Raw genomic sequence first — 18,749 nt, 5'->3', positions numbered from 1 at the left:
TCCCCTAATGATATCTTCTTCACTTAATATTCATGTTTGAAGTTTGTGAGAATTGGTTTGCATTTAGTTATCTGTAGTTTTGTAGACAATCTACAAAATGTTTTAACTTTCTGTCTTCTAGGGCCCAGTCTATGGCATGAATAGGCTTCCACCCCAACAGCATATTTATGCCTATCCGCAACAGATGCACACACCACCAGTGCAAAGCTCATCTGCTTGTATGTTCTCTCAGGAGATGTATGGTCCTCCTGCATTGCGTTTTGAGTCTCCTGCAACAGGAATTCTATCGCCCAGGGGTGATGATTACTTTAATTACAATGTTCAGCAGACAAGCACAAATCCACCTTTGCCAGAACCAGGATATTTCACAAAACCTCCAGTTGCAGCTCATGCTTCAAGATCTGCAGAATCTAAGACTATAGAATTTGGGAAAACTAATTTTGTTCAGCCCATGCCAGGTGAAGGAATAAGGCCATCTTTGCCAACACCAGCACACACAACACAGCCACCTCCTTTTAAATTTAACTCAAATTTCAAATCAAATGATGGTGACTTCACATTTTCCTCACCACAGGTTGTGACACAGCCCCCTCCTGCAGCTTACAGTAACAGTGAAAGCCTTTTAGGTCTCCTGACTTCAGATAAACCCTTGCAAGGAGATGGCTATAGTGGACCCAAACCAATTCCTGGTGGTCAGACCATTGGGCCTCGAAATACATTCAATTTTGGAAGCAAAAATGTGTCTGGAATTTCGTTTACAGAAAACATGGGGTCAGCTCAGCAAAAGAATTCTGGTTTTCGGCGAAGTGATGATATGTTTACTTTCCGTGGTCCAGGGAAATCAGTATTTGGAACACCCACTTTAGAGACAGCAAACAAGAATCATGAGACAGATGGAGGAAGTGCCCATGGGGATGATGATGATGATGGTCCTCACTTTGAGCCTGTAGTACCTCTTCCTGATAAGATTGAAGTAAAAACTGGTGAGGAAGATGAAGAAGAATTCTTTTGCAACCGTGCGAAATTGTTCCGTTTTGATGTAGAATCCAAAGAATGGAAGGAACGTGGGATTGGCAATGTAAAAATACTGAGGCATAAAACATCTGGTAAAATTCGCCTTCTAATGAGACGAGAGCAAGTGTTGAAAATCTGTGCAAATCATTATATCAGTCCAGATATGAAATTGACACCAAATGCTGGATCAGACAGATCTTTTGTATGGCATGCCCTTGATTATGCAGATGAGTTGCCAAAACCAGAACAACTTGCTATTAGGTTCAAAACTCCTGAGGAAGCAGCACTTTTTAAGTGCAAGTTTGAAGAAGCCCAGAGCATTTTAAAAGCCCCAGGAACAAATGTAGCCACAGCATCAAATCAGGCTATCAGAATTGTAAAAGAACCCACAAGTCATGATAACAAGGATATTTGTAAATCTGATGCTGGAAACATGAATTTTGAATTTCAAGTTGGAAAGAAAGAAGGGTCTTGGTGGCACTGTAACAGCTGCTCATTAAAGAATGCTGCAACTGCTAAGAAATGTGTATCATGCCAAAATCTAAACCCAAGCAATAAAGAACTCGTTGGCCCACCATTAGCTGAAACTGTTTTTACTCCTAAAACTGGCCCAGAGAATATTCAAGATCGATTTGCATTGATGACTCCAAAGAAAGAAGGTCACTGGGATTGTAGTATTTGTTTAGTAAGAAATGAACCTACTGTATCTAGGTGCATTGCGTGTCAGAACACAAAATCTGCTAACAAAAGTGGATCTTCATTTGTTCATCAGGGTTCATTTACATTTGGCCAGGGAGATCTTCCTAAACCTGTTAACAGTGACTTCAGATCTGTTTTTTCTACAAAGGAAGGACAGTGGGAGTGCAGTGTATGTTTGGTACAAAATGAGGGGAGCTCTACAAAATGTGCTGCTTGTCTGAATCCGAGAAAACAGAGTCTACCTGCTACTGCTATTCCAACACCTGCCTCTTTTAAGTTTGGTACTTCAGAGACAAGTAAAACTCCAAAAAGTGGATTTGAGGACATGTTTGCTAAGAAGGAAGGACAGTGGGATTGCAGTTCATGCTTAGTGCGAAATGAAGCAAATGCTACAAGATGTGTTGCTTGTCAGAATCCAGATAAACCAAGTCCATCTACTTCTTTTCCAGCTCCTGCCTCTTTTAAGTTTGGTACTTCAGAGACAAGCAAGGCTCCAAAGAGCGGATTTGAGGGAATGTTCACTAAGAAGGAAGGACAATGGGATTGCAGTGTGTGCTTACTAAGAAATGAAGCCAGTGCTACCAAATGTATTGCTTGTCAGAATCCAGGTAAACAAAATCAGACTACTACTGCAATTTCAACACCTGCCTCTTCAGAGACAAGCAAGGCTCCAAAGAGTGGATTTGAGGGAATGTTCACTAAGAAGGAAGGACAGTGGGATTGCAGTATGTGCTTAGTAAGAAATGAAGCCAGTGCTAGCAAATGTATTGCTTGTCAGTATCCAAGTAAACAAAATCAAACAACTGCAATTTCAACACCTACCTCTTCGGAGGTAAGCAAGGCTCCAAAGAGTGGATTTGAAGGAATGTTCATCAAGAAAGGACAGTGGGATTGTAGCGTTTGCTGTGTACAAAATGAGAGTTCTTCCTTAACATGTGTGGCTTGTGATGCCTCTAAACCATCTCATAAACCTATTGCAGAAGCTCCTTCAGCTTTCACATTGGGCTCAGAAATGAAGTTGCATGACTCTTCTGGAAGTCAGGTGGGAACAGGATTTAAAAGTAATTTCTCAGAAAAAGCTTTTAAGTTTGGCAATACAGAGCAAGGATTCAAATTTGGGCATGTGGATCAAGAAAATTCACCTTCATTTATGTTTCAGGGTTCTTCTAATACAGAATTTAAGTCAACCAAAGAAGGATTTTCCATCCCTGTGTCTGCTGATGGATTTAAATTTGGCATTTCGGAACCAGGGAATCAAGAAAAGAAAAGTGAAAAACCTCTTGAAAATGATTCTGGCTTCCAGGCTCAGGATATTAGTAGCCAGAAGAATGGTAGTGGTGTGATTTTTGGTCAAACAAGTAGCACTTTTACATTTGCAGATCTTGCAAAATCAACCTCAGGAGAAGGATTTCAGTTTGGCAAAAAAGACCCCAATTTCAAGGGATTTTCAGGTGCTGGAGAAAAATTATTCTCATCACAATGTGGTAAAATGGCCGATAAAGCAAACACTTCTGGTGACTTTGAGAAAGATGATGATGCCTATAAGACTGAGGACAGTGATGACATCCATTTTGAACCAGTAGTTCAAATGCCTGAAAAAGTAGAACTTGTAACAGGAGAAGAAGATGAAAAAGTTTTGTATTCACAGCGGGTAAAACTATTTAGGTTTGATGCCGAGATAAGTCAGTGGAAAGAAAGGGGCTTGGGGAACTTAAAAATTCTCAAAAATGAGGTCAATGGCAAACTAAGAATGCTGATGCGAAGAGAACAAGTACTAAAAGTGTGTGCTAATCATTGGATAACGACTACGATGAATCTGAAGCCTCTCTCTGGATCAGACAGAGCATGGATGTGGTTAGCCAGTGATTTCTCTGATGGTGATGCCAAACTAGAGCAGTTGGCAGCAAAATTTAAAACACCAGAGCTGGCTGAAGAATTCAAGCAGAAGTTTGAGGAATGCCAGCGGCTTCTGTTAGACATACCACTTCAAACTCCCCATAAACTTGTAGATACTGGCAGAGCTGCCAAGTTAATACAGAGAGCTGAAGAAATGAAGAGTGGACTGAAAGATTTCAAGACATTTTTGACAAATGATCAAACAAAAGTCACTGAAGAAGAGAATAAGAATTCAGGTACAGGTTCTGCCAGTGCCTCAGACACAACAATAAAACCCAATCCCGAAAACACTGGGCCCACATTAGAATGGGATAACTATGATTTAAGGGAAGATGCTTTGGATGATAGTGTTAGTAGTAGCTCAGTACATGCTTCTCCATTGGCAAGTAGCCCTGTGAGAAAAAATCTTTTCCGCTTTGGTGAGTCAACAACAGGATTTAACTTCAGTTTTAAATCTGCTTTGAGTCCATCTAAGTCTCCTGCCAAGTTGAATCAGAGTGGGACATCAGTTGGCACTGATGAAGAATCTGATGTTACTCAAGAAGAAGAGAGAGATGGACAGTACTTTGAACCTGTTGTTCCTTTACCTGATCTAGTTGAAGTATCCAGTGGTGAGGAAAATGAACAAGTTGTTTTTAGTCACAGGGCAAAACTCTACAGATATGATAAAGATGTTGGTCAGTGGAAAGAAAGGGGCATTGGTGATATAAAGATTTTACAGAATTATGATAATAAGCAAGTTCGTATAGTGATGAGAAGAGACCAAGTATTAAAACTTTGTGCCAATCACAGAATAACTCCAGACATGACTTTGCAAAATATGAAAGGGACAGAAAGAGTATGGGTGTGGACTGCATGTGATTTTGCAGATGGAGAAAGAAAAGTAGAGCATTTAGCTGTTCGTTTTAAACTACAGGATGTTGCAGACTCATTTAAGAAAATTTTTGATGAAGCAAAAACAGCCCAGGAAAAAGATTCTTTGATAACACCTCATGTTTCTCGGTCAGGCACTCCCAGAGAGTCACCATGTGGCAAAATTGCTGTAGCTGTATTAGAAGAGACCACAAGAGAGAGGACAGATGTTATTCAGGGTGATGATGTAGCAGATGCAACTTCAGAAGTTGAAGTGTCTAGCACATCTGAAACAACAACAAAAGCAGTGGTTTCTCCTCCAAAGTTTGTATTTGGTTCAGAGTCTGTTAAAAGCATTTTTAGTAGTGAAAAATCAAAACCATTTGCATTTGGCAATAGTTCAGCCACTGGGTCTTTGTTTGGATTTAGTTTTAATGCACCTTTGAAAAGTAACAATAGCGAAACTAGTTCAGTAGCCCAGAGTGGATCTGAAAGCAAAGTGGAACCTAACAAATGTGAACTGTCAAAGAACTCTGATACCGAACAGTCTTCAGATAGCAAAGTCAAAAATCTCTTTGCTTCCTTTCCAACGGAAGAATCTTCAATCAATTACACATTTAAAACACCAGAAAAGGGTAAGTACTTTGTTGTTAAAGTTAAGCACAATTTTTCTTTTAATGTTTAGCTTGATGCACTCTTTGTAGAATACTAATGTTGGGATATAAACGATGTTTTGTGAACACCCCCAAAATATTTGAGCAATATATTTTTCTCCCTTAATAAGTTCACGGTGAGGTTTCAAAGAGCAACAGAACTTAGTTTAAGACATTTCAGTAACTGGAAGATACTTCTGTCATGCTAGGGCAGAGCAAAAGAACTCAGTACAGTGTACGGACTCATGCTTGAATCATGCGCGTTAACGTGAGTCTTTTTTTAAAGTTTTCATTTTCATTTGTTCAGTTTGTGACTCAGAAAACATGATATTGAGGCCGGGCACAGTGGCTCATGCCTAGAATCCCAGCACTTTCGGAGGTTGAAGTAGGCAGATCGCTTAAGCTCAGGAGTTCGAGACCAGCCTGGCCAACATGGTGAAACCCTGTTTCTACTGAAAATACAAAAATTAGCCGGGCATGGTGGTGCGTGCCTAGAATTAGCAGCTACTCAGGAGACTGAGGCAGGAGGATCACTTGACACAGGAGATGGAGGTAGCAGTGAGCTGAAATCATGCCACTGCACTCCAGCCTGGCTGGGTGACAGAGTGAGACTTTGTCTCAAAAAAAAAAAAAAGAACATGATACTGAGATGTTCTCATTTTATATGTTGTATGTTAGTCTTGCTCATTTATTAAATGAGCAAAGAATGAAACTACAGGGGTAAATGAATATATAAGACTATCAGATTGGTGGTATAAATTGAGGGATTCTGGCTTTTTATGTTTTAAAAGCATATTCATTTTGTTTCCCAAAATGTTAAAAAATGAAATATTCTTTATTTTCTAGGATTTAATTTTAGCCTTTTTAAATCTAATCCCATGGCCTTTTGGACTAGCACCCCTTCCTCACAGCCTGAGAACAAAGGTATAGAACTAGCATTCTCAGTATGAGATAACAGCAGTTTTTAGCAGCTGGTAGCCCTTAGCAAAGTATTAATAACTGTGGCTGTATGAAATTAAGTACTTAACACTACAACATGCATGTTAAAGAATGCCAGTTTAAGCAAAGCACCTTTTGACTGGTGGCATGACATCCTTTATTGTTGGTTTGTTTTTTAAAATATACTGGGATGCTGATTTGTAATGTACTTCATTACTCTGTTATTTCAAGTCTGCTCAATGAAGACCTGTGTTTTATCTAATGTTTATCTTTAGCCACTAACGTCTGCCAGTATTCAAATGTATTGGCAACGGCATGTATACAATATGGAAGAGTGTCCCTGTAGGGCTGTTCTTTTGTGCATGGTTTAGAAAAATGTTGTATTTGAAAATGGACCCCATTTTTAACAGCCAGCATTCTACAGCTTGTGTATTATATATGTTGCACAGATCATTTTTAGAAGTGTGGCTACGGCCGGGCGCGGTGGCTCAAGCCTGTAATCCCAGCACTTTGGGAGGCCGAGACGGGTGGATCACGAGGTCAGGAGATCGAGACCATCCTGGCGAACACAGTGAAACCCTGTCTCTACTAAAACTACAAAAAAACTAGCCGGGCGAGGTGGCGGGCACCTGTAGTCCCAGCTACTCGGGAGGCTGAGGCAGGAGAATGGCGGGAACCCGGGAGGCGGAGCTTGCAGTGAGCTGAGATCCGGCCACTGCACTCCAGCCTGGGCGACAGAGCGAGATTCCGTCTCAAAAAAAAAAAAAAAAGAAGAAGTGTGGCTACTAGAGTGGAACAAGAAGTGGGGTGTGTTGAAGGCCTTCTAGAAAGGTTAGGGAAGTGAAATCTCACCATTAGTGACCAGTAACACATCTTAGCCATGCCAAACAAGTACAATGATAAAGTAACAATCTCTGATTTTTTTTAAGTATACCAGTTTTATTACTGGCTAAGGTAGCTCTTAATCTTTTATTTTTAAAGATACAGTCTTTGAGAAATATGAAAAGTGAACTTAAAAGTGGATGTATACTAGCATACAGTTTCGAAAGTGGATGTATACTTGCATACAGTTTCTGTGAGCTCTAGGTTAGGAATCCCTGACCTAAGAACGAATGTGTCTATACACTACTGTAGAACAAAGAGCCTTATTCTGTTTTGAATCTGATAATGTCATTGTCCCAAGGCACCTTAGAAATGAAGACTTTAGACATGAGTAAACTGAGGCCAAGAGAGGCTATCTCATTTACCCAAGGTGTCTTTACTGAGTAATAGCAGAACTGGAACCAGAACCTTTATCTTACGGTGTACTGTTATTTCTCCTAGCTAGGAAATGATACTAAGTTTTTGTTTATAATGAAGGAGAAGGACAAATTTAACATTGTGAAAGGAAGGGCACTGGTTCTCCAGAGCAGTGTCATCCAATAGAAATAAAATATAACCTGTGTATGTAATTTAAAATTGTCATTTGGTGCAGGCTTGTGCCTATAATCCCAGCTACTTGGGAGGCTGAGGCAGAGGGATCACTTGAGCCCACAAGTTCCAGGCTTCAGTAAACTATGATCACATCACTACACTCCAGCTCTGGGTGACGAAGCAAGACCACATCTCAAATAAATTAAATAAATAAATTTTCTAGTAGCCATATTAAAAAGAATAAAAAGAAACAGTTAAAAAGGGAAACAGATGAAAGTAATTTTATTGATATATTTGATTTCACTCATGATATCCAAAATATCATTTTAACTTCTAATTAACATAAAAATTGATATTTTACATTATTGTTTTTCACCAAGTCTTCAAAATGCAGTGTGTGTGTTTACACTTAGTATTAGCATGTCTTGATTTGGACTAGCCACCTTGTAAGGTTTTAATAGAATGTTGCTAGGCTACCATATTGGACAGCATAGCTCTCAGAATGTTTCCCTGTCACCAGTTGGTATACATGGCATGCTTCTTGACCGGCTTACTTTATTAAACTCCTTTAGCCAGAAATTCTTCTTTACATTAATAGATCAGAACAGGTTGCATATAGAAGTTTTTTCTCTTTCTAATTTTTTGCCCTTTGCATTGATGGTGGCTGGAGATGGGTGGTTTTCAGCCATATGAATCATCTTAGATTTTATAGTGTTAGTTACCCATAGAGTAACAGTTTTTATTTAATTTTATCTAGTATCATGCTTGAATGTAGACAAAGTAGATGCAACTCTAATCACCTTCCATTCTTGGCAATCGTTAACTTTCCTTACAGGAACTAATCACAGTTGGCTTTGGATTAGTTTCATATGTCTACTAATACTTGCTTATGTTTTCTTTAAGATGTTTTTTAGTTGCTGCAAATGCATGGATATTTTCATAAACCTACTGTATGCTAAGTATAGTTAGGCAACACTTTCAAATTTTTAACCTTTTTAAATTCTAGAAATTAGTAGTAATTCTTTTCAATAACTATTAAGTAAACACAAGACTTTTTTGTTTTCTTTGGTTTTAAATAGATTCTATGTTCACTAAGGGTTTTTGGTAGAACACTAAATCAGGATGCTAATTCTAATTCATGATTATCGTACATCTCTGCATCAAAGTATATGTATTTTTTATCAGTATGCTGTTTTAACCTGCAGACAAGTTCTATGGTTTTTATTTTCAGTTAGAGTATTAATGTCAATACTTAATACCTTACCTTTGTCAATTTTTTTGACTGGTGTTACAGCAAAAGAGAAGAAAAAACCTGAGGATTCTCCCTCAGATGATGATGTTCTCATTGTATATGAACTAACTCCAACCGCTGAGCAGAAAGCCCTTGCAACCAAACTGAAACTTCCTCCAACTTTCTTCTGCTACAAGAATAGACCAGATTATGTTAGTGAGGAAGAGGAGGATGGTAAAACTTTTGTTATTTCAAAAACACTGTGTTCCTGCTAATCTTAGTAAAATTGGGAGTGTGGTGTAATTATTTTAAGCCTGCCTCTTAGAACTTATCACTAATATCCTTGCAGGTATATTCACCCTAAATGTATGTGTAAGTGGTCAATGGATATAAGGATCAAAAGGACTGTGATCATTGAGCAAGGATTTTTTGGATGGCTAATGTGCCAGGCACATGTTTTGAGGGGATATAAAATAATCATAATTTTTCTGGAGTCTTAAAGATGTGGAAGAGAGAGATAAGGCAGACAAGGTTCCAATGGAAAACTTTGTATGCCATTTTTTAAGCTGAGCAGTTAAATAAAAGTCTCAATAGAATCAGTTGGACAGTGGTATACAGCATTGGATTATGGGACAAGGAGATTGGAAGATGAGTTAAAATGAGAGCAGCTCAAACAAGATGAGAGGCTGAGCTAAAGCTCTAGCAGTAAGAGAGGTATTAAGGATATAAAATTGGCAAAATTGACTGCAATTCAAATGGGGAGAGGGAGAAAGGGTGAAGTTGGAGATAGTCCCTAAGCAAGGAAAACCCCCCAAATTAACTAGAAATTCTTTTAATCAATTGTATTTTAAGATGAAGATTTCGAAACAGCTGTCAAGAAACTTAATGGAAAACTGTATCTGGATGGCTCAGAAAAATGTAGACCCTTGGAAGAAAATACAGCAGGTATGTGAAATGTAAAGGACATTTATACTGCTTTTAACAAGTCTTCTATTTAGAAGGAATAACCTAGTCTGATAATTTCTATAATTATCAATTTTACTATGCCCATGGTGATTTAAAATACTTTAACATTAGGTGAAAAATATTCTTTTCTGGGTGGTCCTTGTTTTTCATTAGCATGTACAGGGTTACCTGGGTCTGTAGATTATATTGATGACTACCATTGTTGTAGAGAAGTTGGGCTTCATCTAATTTCGTTTGCTTGTGTTGTACTGATTTTTCAGATAATGAGAAAGAATGTATTATTGTTTGGGAAAAGAAACCAACAGTTGAAGAGAAGGCAAAAGCAGATACGTTAAAACTTCCACCTACATTTTTTTGTGGAGTCTGTAGTGATACTGATGAAGACAATGGAAATGGGGAAGACTTTCAATCAGAGCTTCAAAAAGTTCAGGAAGCTCAAGTAAGAATATCTCTAATAATTTTTCCTTTTAGTTCCATTGCTTTTGTTGATGCAGTAAATTTAGAATGTTCTTATTTATTTTTGAGACAGAATTTCACTCTTGTTGCCCAGGCTGGAGTGCAATGGCATGCTCGTGGCTCACTGCAGCCTCTACCTCCCAGGTTCAAGTGGATCTCCTGCCTCAGCCTCACGAGTAGTTGTGGTGGCATCCTGCCTGGCTAATTTTTGTATTTTTAGTAGAGACGGGGTTTCACCATGTTGGGCAGGCTGGTCTCGAACTCCAGACCTCAGGTGATCCACCCGCCTGGGCCTCCCAAAGTGCTGAGATTATAGGTGTGAGCCACTGCGCCTGACCTAGAATGTTCTTACCAAATAGTAATAATGGGTTATGGCTACTAAATGGGTTGAGGGGTCTAGACTAAATCAGCTATGGCCAGGAAATAAGGAATTTTAATTTTGTTCTACACAAGAGCTATATGCCAAAAGCCACAAAACACTGATGAAATAAAAAATCTAAATTAATGGAAAGATATACTGTTCCTGGATTGGAAAACTCAAAATAACTAGAATATCAGTTTTCCAAAATTAATCTATAGATTTAATACAATACCAGTCAAAACCCCTCCAGGAATTTTTTTTTTTTTTTTGGGTGAGATGGAGTCTCGCTCTGTCGCCAAGATGGAGTGCAGTGGGGCAATCTCTGCTCACCTCAACCTCTGCCTCCCAGGTTCAAGTGATTCTCCTGCCTCAGCCTCCTGAGCAGCTGGGACTATAGGAACGCGCCACCATGCCCAGCTAATTTTTGTATTTTTTAAGTAGAGACAGGGTTTCACCATGTTGACCAGGATGGTCTTGATCTCTTGACCTTGTGATCCACCCGCCTCGGCCTCCCAAAGTGCTGGGATTACAGGTGTGAGCCACCGTGCCCGGCCAGGAATTCTTTATGGATATACATAAGTGAATTCTAAAATTTCTATGGAAAGAAAAGCTTATACATTTGTTACAGTTGATGAATCTACACTGACACATCATCACCTAACGTTTTTACCTTTTTGTCAAAAATTTTAACTATTGATACAATCGTGATTCTTTTTATTAAATCTGTGAATGACATTGCATTTTCAAATGTTCAGAAAATTAACTTTGCATTCCAGGGTAAACTTCACTTGGTCAGGGTATAATTTTGATATGTGGTTGCGTTCAATTTGCATAAATCTTGTTATAAATTTTTGGGTTTATATTTATCAGGATACTTGTAGTTTTCTGAAACTGTCTTTGTTTTCCATGTAAGAGTAATGCTGGTTGGGCTCAGTGATGTGTGTGTGTAGTCCCAGCTATTTGGGAGGCTGAGGAGTAGGAGGATTGCTTGGGAGTCCAGGAGTTCCAGGCTGCAATGTGCTGAGATTGTGCCTGTGTATAGCCACTGCTCTCCAGCCTGAACAACAACATAGTGAAACCACCTCTTAAAAAAATGGTAATACTGGTGTCATAAAATGAATTGAGAAGCATTTTCTGTATTGCTGTTTCCTGGAAGAGAGTGTTTTGACTTGGTGCCATTTTCCCTTTAAATGTTGAGCTGTTTTCACCAATGAAACCATGTCTGGAGTTTTCTTAAGTTTTAAAAAATACTATTTATTTCTCTTCTTTATTATTTCCTTCTTTCCTTCTTGCCTCGGGTTTATTTTGCTCTTTTGTCTAGTTTCTTTTCTTTTCTTTTTTTTTTTTTTTTTTGCTTTTGAGACAGAGTCTTGCTCTGTCTCCCAGGCTGGAGTGCAGTGGCATGATCTCAGTTCACTGCAACCTCCGCTTCCTGGGTTCAAGCAATTCTCGTGTCTCAGCCACCTGAGTAGCTGGGATTATAGGCGTGGCTAATTTTTGTATTTTTAGTAGAGACGGGGTTTCACCATGTTGGTCAGGCTGATCTCGAACTCCTGACTTCAAATGATCCTCCTGCCCTGGCCTCCCGAAGTGCTGGGATTACAGGCGTGAGCCCCTGTGCCCGGCCTAGTTTCTTAATTTAAAAAAGCTTAAATTACGAATTTAAGATCATTCTTTATTTCTAGTATAAGTATTTAATACTATAAGTTTCCTTCTAAGCACTTCCTATCTGCAACTGGCAAGTTTTAATATGTGGTATTTTCTCTTTCATGCAGTTCGAAATATTTTCTTATTTTCCTTGAGACATTCTTTGTGATCTGTACATTAGATGCTACTGTGCCATTTCCAAATATTTGGTGATTTTCCTTCCGTATATCTTTCTCTTACTGATTTCTAGTTTAATTCCTTTATGGTTTATGAAAACATTTTGAATAATTTCAGTTCTCATAAATGTTGTGAGGTCTGTCTTGGTGAATGTCTCATGTGTACTTGAGAAGAAAGTAGAGTCTCTTGTTTTGTTGACATTGTGCCATTGGCAGTTCCAGTTTTTTCTGGCTGCTGTAGCACGCAGGCTGGGTTATAGGAGTGGCAGAAAAACTCCACGTGGATCTTAACCTCCAGATTATCTCTCTGGTCCCAAGATCCTTTTTCTTCCTGTTTTTATCCACCTTTCCAAGGCTTCTTAGAGGTGCTCTGTATGTTTCAGTCTAGGCATCTAGTTGTAGGTTTTGGGGAGAGATAGGGTAAAGTGTGTTTATTCTGTCTTCTCCAGAAGCCCAAGTTCTCAGTTCCCTTTGAAATAGATTATATAGTCATTTTTGTAATTTAGCATTTAAGTGGCATAGTGTTTTGTGACTTCCTCTTTGCAGAAATCTCAGACAGAAGAAATAACTAGCACAACTGACAGTGTATATACAGGTGGGACTGAAGTGATGGTACCTTCTTTCTGTAAATCTGAAGAACCTGATTCTACTACCAAATCCATTAGTTCACCATCTGTTTCCTCTGAAACTATGGACAAACCTGTAGATTTGTCAACTAGAAAGGAACTTGATACAGATTCTACAAGCCAAGGTAAAACTTGATATATGTTTATCATGTATTACATAAGGGACACCTTATTTATATTTGAGAAAATAGACTTTTAAAGGCAGATCCTGAAAACTCCCTTTAAACAAATTTTGATGTGTATATAAAGGGGCATCTTAGTAGTAGTAGTAATAATAATCAGAAAAATTGTATTGTCTTGCCAACAAATATGTTTTTATTGATAGAGTTGTGGTTATTAGGGAATACAAAGCATTATGACTCTGACCTATTTTCCTAAGTTTAAAAGACAAGAGTGTTGTTACATGTAATTTCCTTTGTGATAGCGTTTTCATTTAAATATTGTTTGAATTATATTATCACTCAAGCATATTCAAAGTGTTTTAATTATGAAGAAATTGTAGAAATATAATAGGGATTTAAGAAACTTTTATGGTACTATTTAATGTTTCTTTAATAGTTTCAAAGCTTGCTAAATTAATTATTCAGTTACAGTAACATATTTGGTATTGCTGTCTCTCTTTTTCATTTCGATTTCGGGGATGGAAGTGGGAAGTTTAAGTTGTATTGCTTTGTGTATATTACCTACTTTTAAAAAAAGAAATAGCCTTCAGTGTCACAAATACTACATTTATAGGCATTTGAGAGTCTTAATGTGCTAAAAGAAGAGGATGACTTCATACCTAAAGCCTCATATATTTTCATATGAGGAAAATAAGGCATGGGGCTTTCAGAGATCATGCAGCTTCACATCAGCAGAATTAAGAGAAGACCCCAAAAGTCCTTATGACGAAGTGTAAATGAGACATTTGGTTTTTATGAGCTTATAGTACAGAACACAAAAAGTTTTTATACAGATGTTTCCTAAAACCCTGCCTTTGATTGAATGCTTGCTTTGGAGTATAGTAGGCTCCATAGAGCAGAAATGGTAGTTTATTATCTGGTGTAATATAGATAGCACTACATCTCATTTATAAAAAATAAGTTTTGGCATGCATTTGCATTTGGTGTAGTATTGTAGTATTCTTTGTGAATAGCACCTGTAAAATTAGTAATACTGAAGCAGCTCAGAATTGGATGTATTTTGTAACTTGTCAGAATTTAAATAACTCCCCTCATCCCAGAGTATACAAGGCTCTACTGTTCTCTCTAGGTCCTGGGTAAAGCTTTGATATTCAGCACAAATGAAATAGTAAATTGTTTTTTCTTTTGCCAGGGGAAAGCAAAATAGTTTCATTTGGATTTGGAAGTAGCACAGGGCTCTCATTTGCAGACTTGGCTTCCAGTAATTCTGGAGATTTTGCTTTTGGTTCTAAAGGTAAGATGAAGAGGAGAGACTTTTAATGACATTGTTACAGAATCAAGCACAACTGAAAAACTAGTTTTTTGTTGCAGTATGTAACTAAATTAGAAGTTTCTTCCCTTACACCCCAGTTTGTTTAGTGTTTTAATAATGAAGGGCTTCTACATTTTATTATTATTTGACATCAACATAATCATAAGAATTTTCTCTAAATTTTATGTAAGCCATGCTGATAGTCCTCCCCATTCTGAAATGCAGAACCATTTTCGAGCTTTGGAATGACTCTGACTTTGGTCATTATTCTTTTAACTATACTTTCAGATTTGATTTGTTAATATTTCAGGATTTGTGAGTTTATTACTTTTTAAGGATATGATTTTGTAGTTTTCTGTACTATCTTTGGATTTCAGTATTAGGGTTGTGCTAATTTATTGTGCTAAATTTATAATTGGTGTGCTTGCCCATCTTCTTTAGTGGAGTTTCTATTTTTAATCCATTTTGGTAACATTTCTAGAAAATAATCCATTTCCCTGATTGTATCGGGTTTACCAGTATAAGACCATTCATTGTATTTTCTCATTCTTGTAATATCTTTCACATTGTTCTTTATAGCACCACTTAAATAGTTCTAGTACAAGGTGTTTGATTTATGGAATACATTTTATTGAGGATATATGCTTAAATGATTAATGCAGTTCAGAATTCTGTTCTTTCCTCCTCCATATTTGCACTTTTTTCACAGCTCCTGCCACCTGTAGAAACACATAAAACTTTTAGAAATTACCTTCAGATGTGATGTTATGTTGGAATTCGTGGGCTTCACTGATGTTATTTATTTTTGTTTTAATTTATTAAATAGCCTGAAATCAAAGGGTAGTGTGTCAGCAAATAAGCAATATAGTAGGTACACTTACACAAAAAAATCCCAAATAAAAATAGATAGGCTTCTTGTTAATCAGTGTAGCCTTTTTGAAGTATTATGTCAATATTGGACACTAAAGTGTAAAGTAGAAAATACTCACATATCAGGAGGAAAACCATGCCTAAATAAGCCTTATGCATTGACATTCACTTCTCACTACCACTTGTCATTTTTAGTGAGATTATTCACCAAGCTCTTGTGTATTGAACGCTTTAGTTAATTTAGATTGTGCTTGTTAAAAATAGTATTTGAAACTGTAAATGCCCTGCAGTCAGTTTTGTTTGTATCCATAGGTTTTCATAGGGAATCTTTATATTTTTGTTAATTTCCAGATAATTTAGAGATTCAATCTTATTTTCTCTAATGTCTCAAAGCTTGCTGAATTAGTTATTCACTTACAGTAACATCACTGTAGACCCCCTTATGACCTGTGAGACCCAGATACTGATATATTATACATATTTTTACAAATGGTTGATTCTAATGTATTCCCAGGGCAGAGAACCACTATTTTGAAAGAATTTTGAATTCTTCTGCCACATGTCCCTTGGGGTTATTTTTTAAATTTTTGCTTTCAACAAAAAAGTTGAACAATTTTGTGTTTTTTTGTTTTTGAGACAGGATTTCACTCTGTTGCCCAGGCTGGAGTGCAGTGGCATGAACACAGCTCACTGCTGCCTTGACCTCCTGGGCCCTTCAGCAATCCTTTCACCTCAGCCTGCCAAGTAGCGGGGACCACAGGTGTGTACCACCATGCCTAGCTAATTTTTGCATTTTTTGTAGAGACAGAGGTCTCACTATGTTGCCCAGGCTGGTCTCAAACTCCTGGGCTCAAGCAGTCCTCCCACCTTGGCCCTGCAAAGTGCTGGGATTGTAGGCATGAGCCACTGCACCTGGCCCTGAACAGTTATTTTTGAGCCCCTAAGTTGGTATCTCATCCAGATCAGTGGTTACTGGTCTCAGGAAGTCCCCATGCAACCTGTGATTTTTGTTCTCGGATCATTCCTTTGCAATACAATTGTTTTATGTCCTTAAGAATTTTTGTCTTTGTCTCTTTTTTTTTTTTTGAGACGATCACTCTGTTACCCAGGCTGGAGTGCAGTAGCGCAGATCTCAGCTTACTGCAACCTCTGCTTGCTAGGATGAAGTGATTCTCCTGCCTCAGCCTCCTGAGTAGCTGGGATTATAGGTGTGTGCTGCAACACCCTGCTAATTCTTTTAGTATTTTTAGTAGAGATGGGGTTTCGCCATGTTGGCCAGGCTCATCTCGAACTCCTGACCTCAAGTGATCAGCCCGCCTCGGCCTCCTGAAGTGCTGGGATTACAGGTGTTGAGCCACCACACCTGGCCCTCCCTCTCTCGTCTTTAAAAACGTTTTTTTCCCCCTCCATTAAATCCTTCTTAAAGAGAGTTTTTTATTGTGTTCTTTAAGATACTGAGTTATGGACCCTGTGACATTTTTTCTTTCTTAAGAGTTTTTAGCAGAAGGTGTAGGGTTCTTTAAGACAGTGATTCAGCAAGTGATGAAAAGTTGAGAGGTGTTTCTTTCCTCTAAGATAGTGGGGACTTGGTCATCTAAATTGAGGTGTGGGATGGAGAAGTTTCTAGTTCTCACCTTCTTGCAGGTATGCAAGAGAGAGACCATCATTGTTCCCCCACACAGAAGTAGGATGTTTAACAGTCTAATACCCTTTGGGCAGTTGAAGTCAGTGAGGTTCTCCTAAGGCTGCTATCCACCAGCCCAGCCAAGAAATCTACACTAGCTTCTTCAGGAAGAAGTAGAGATGCAGAAATTATAAACATGTTTAGGCTATTGTGGCTAATTTGGAAGTAGCAGGTTTGGCCTGCTGAGCTAAGTTTACAAAATGTCAAGGTGAATACTTGAAATTTTAGAAGTAGGTAAAGAACTTAACTTCTTTACTGGAAGTCCTTGTGTAGTTTAGTATTACGAAGTTTATCCAAGGCAGTGACAGTGTTATCTTTGTATCTCTAAGCATAAACAATAACAAATGTATTCTGTACTCCCAGTATGAAGGTTTTTTTTTTTTTTTTTTTTTTTTTTTGGTGACAGTCTTGCTCTGTCACCCAGGCTGGAATACAATGGCATGATCTCTGCTCATTGCAACCTCTGCCACCAAAGTTCAAGTGATTCTCCTGCCTTAGCCTCCTGAGTAGCTGGGATTACAGGCACCCACCACCACGCCCGGCTAATTTTTTTTTTTTTTGTAAGACAGAGTCTTGCTGTTGCCTAGGCTGGAGTACAGTGGGGTGATATTGGATCACTGCAACCTCTGCCTCTCAAGTTCAAGCGATTCTTCTGCCCCAGCCCTCCTGAGTAGCTGGGATTACAGTCACCCACAACCACACACCGCTAACCTTTTTTTTTTTTTTTTTAAGACAGAATCTTGCTCTGTTGCCTAGGCTGGACTGCAGTGGGGCGATCTCGGCTCACTGCAACCTCCACCTCTCAGGTTCAAGCGATTCTTCTGCTTCAGCCTCCCAAGTAACTAGGACCACAGGCGCATACCACCACGCCTGGCTTTTTTTTTTTTTTGAGACGGAGTTTCCCTCTTACCGCCCAGGCTAGAGTACAGTGGCGCCATCTCGGCTCACTGCAACCTCTGCGTCCTGGGTTCAAGTGATTCTCCTGCCTCAGCCTCCCGAGTAGCTGGGATTACAGGCATGTGCCACCATGCCCAGCTAATTTTGTATTTTTAGTAGAGATGGGGTTTCTCCATGTTGGTCAGATTGGTTTCGAACTCCTGACTTCAGGCAATCCGCTCACCTTCGCCTCCCAAAGTGCTGGGATTACAGGCATAAGCCACTGCGCCCAGCCTAATTTTTGTATTACTAGAAGAGATAGGGTTTCACCATGTTGGCTATGGTTTGGTCTGGAACCCCTGACCTCAGGTGACCTTGGCCTCCCAAAGTGCTGGGATTACAGGCGTGAGGAATTTACTAGAATAATATAGTTTTAAACATTTAAAATTGATGTACATATTACATCATCGGGAATTAGAAGGATTGATAAAATAAGAGGGGGATGAAAAATGTAAAAAATAGATACCAGTGTTTAAATATCTTGATTTATTCATCAGATAAAAATTTCCAATGGGCAAATACTGGAGCGGCTGTGTTTGGAACACAGTCAGTCGGAACCCAGTCAATTGGTAAAGTTGGTGAAGATGAAGATGGTAGTGATGAAGAAGTAGTTCATAATGAAGATATCCATTTTGAACCAATAGTGTCACTACCAGAGGTAAATGTTAAGGGATTAAACTTTTACTAATAACTTATTTTTCATTTTTAAGTTTAAAACTTACCCTGGCTTGATCTCTCAGGGTATCATTGTTGGCATTTAAGAATGTTTACAGTTTGAAATGGAAGCTCTATTTATTAGATGTCTAGCCTTTAAGTATAAATTATCTTTTTGCAGTTTTTACATAAATATTGGTTTGTAAATTCTATATGTAATTGTTGGGAAGAAATAATTTTTT

The 18,749-nt window shown here is 38.4% G+C and overlaps 1 protein-coding gene across 1 annotated transcript in view; it reads left to right on the top strand.

The window, feature by feature from the left end:
• The window catches only part of LOC112636969 (E3 SUMO-protein ligase RanBP2), a 74,411-nt gene that overhangs the window by 53,256 nt on the left and 2,406 nt on the right, over window positions 1-18,749 (top strand). Inside the window, exons 20-26 of the mRNA XM_025405796.1 lie at window positions 122-5,096; window positions 8,761-8,931; window positions 9,550-9,642; window positions 9,924-10,102; window positions 12,850-13,054; window positions 14,244-14,345; window positions 18,351-18,511. Of these exons, the coding sequence (XP_025261581.1) occupies window positions 122-5,096; window positions 8,761-8,931; window positions 9,550-9,642; window positions 9,924-10,102; window positions 12,850-13,054; window positions 14,244-14,345; window positions 18,351-18,511 (5,886 nt within the window). The remainder of the gene's footprint in view (window positions 1-121; window positions 5,097-8,760; window positions 8,932-9,549; window positions 9,643-9,923; window positions 10,103-12,849; window positions 13,055-14,243; window positions 14,346-18,350; window positions 18,512-18,749) is intronic.

The sequence above is a fragment of the Theropithecus gelada genome, chromosome 13 (genome assembly GCF_003255815.1).
Source record: "Theropithecus gelada isolate Dixy chromosome 13, Tgel_1.0, whole genome shotgun sequence".
In the NCBI taxonomy this organism is placed as follows: Eukaryota; Metazoa; Chordata; class Mammalia; order Primates; family Cercopithecidae; genus Theropithecus; species Theropithecus gelada.
The sequence above is the reverse complement of the archived record's forward strand: the minus strand, read 5'-3'. Positions and strand labels throughout refer to the sequence as shown.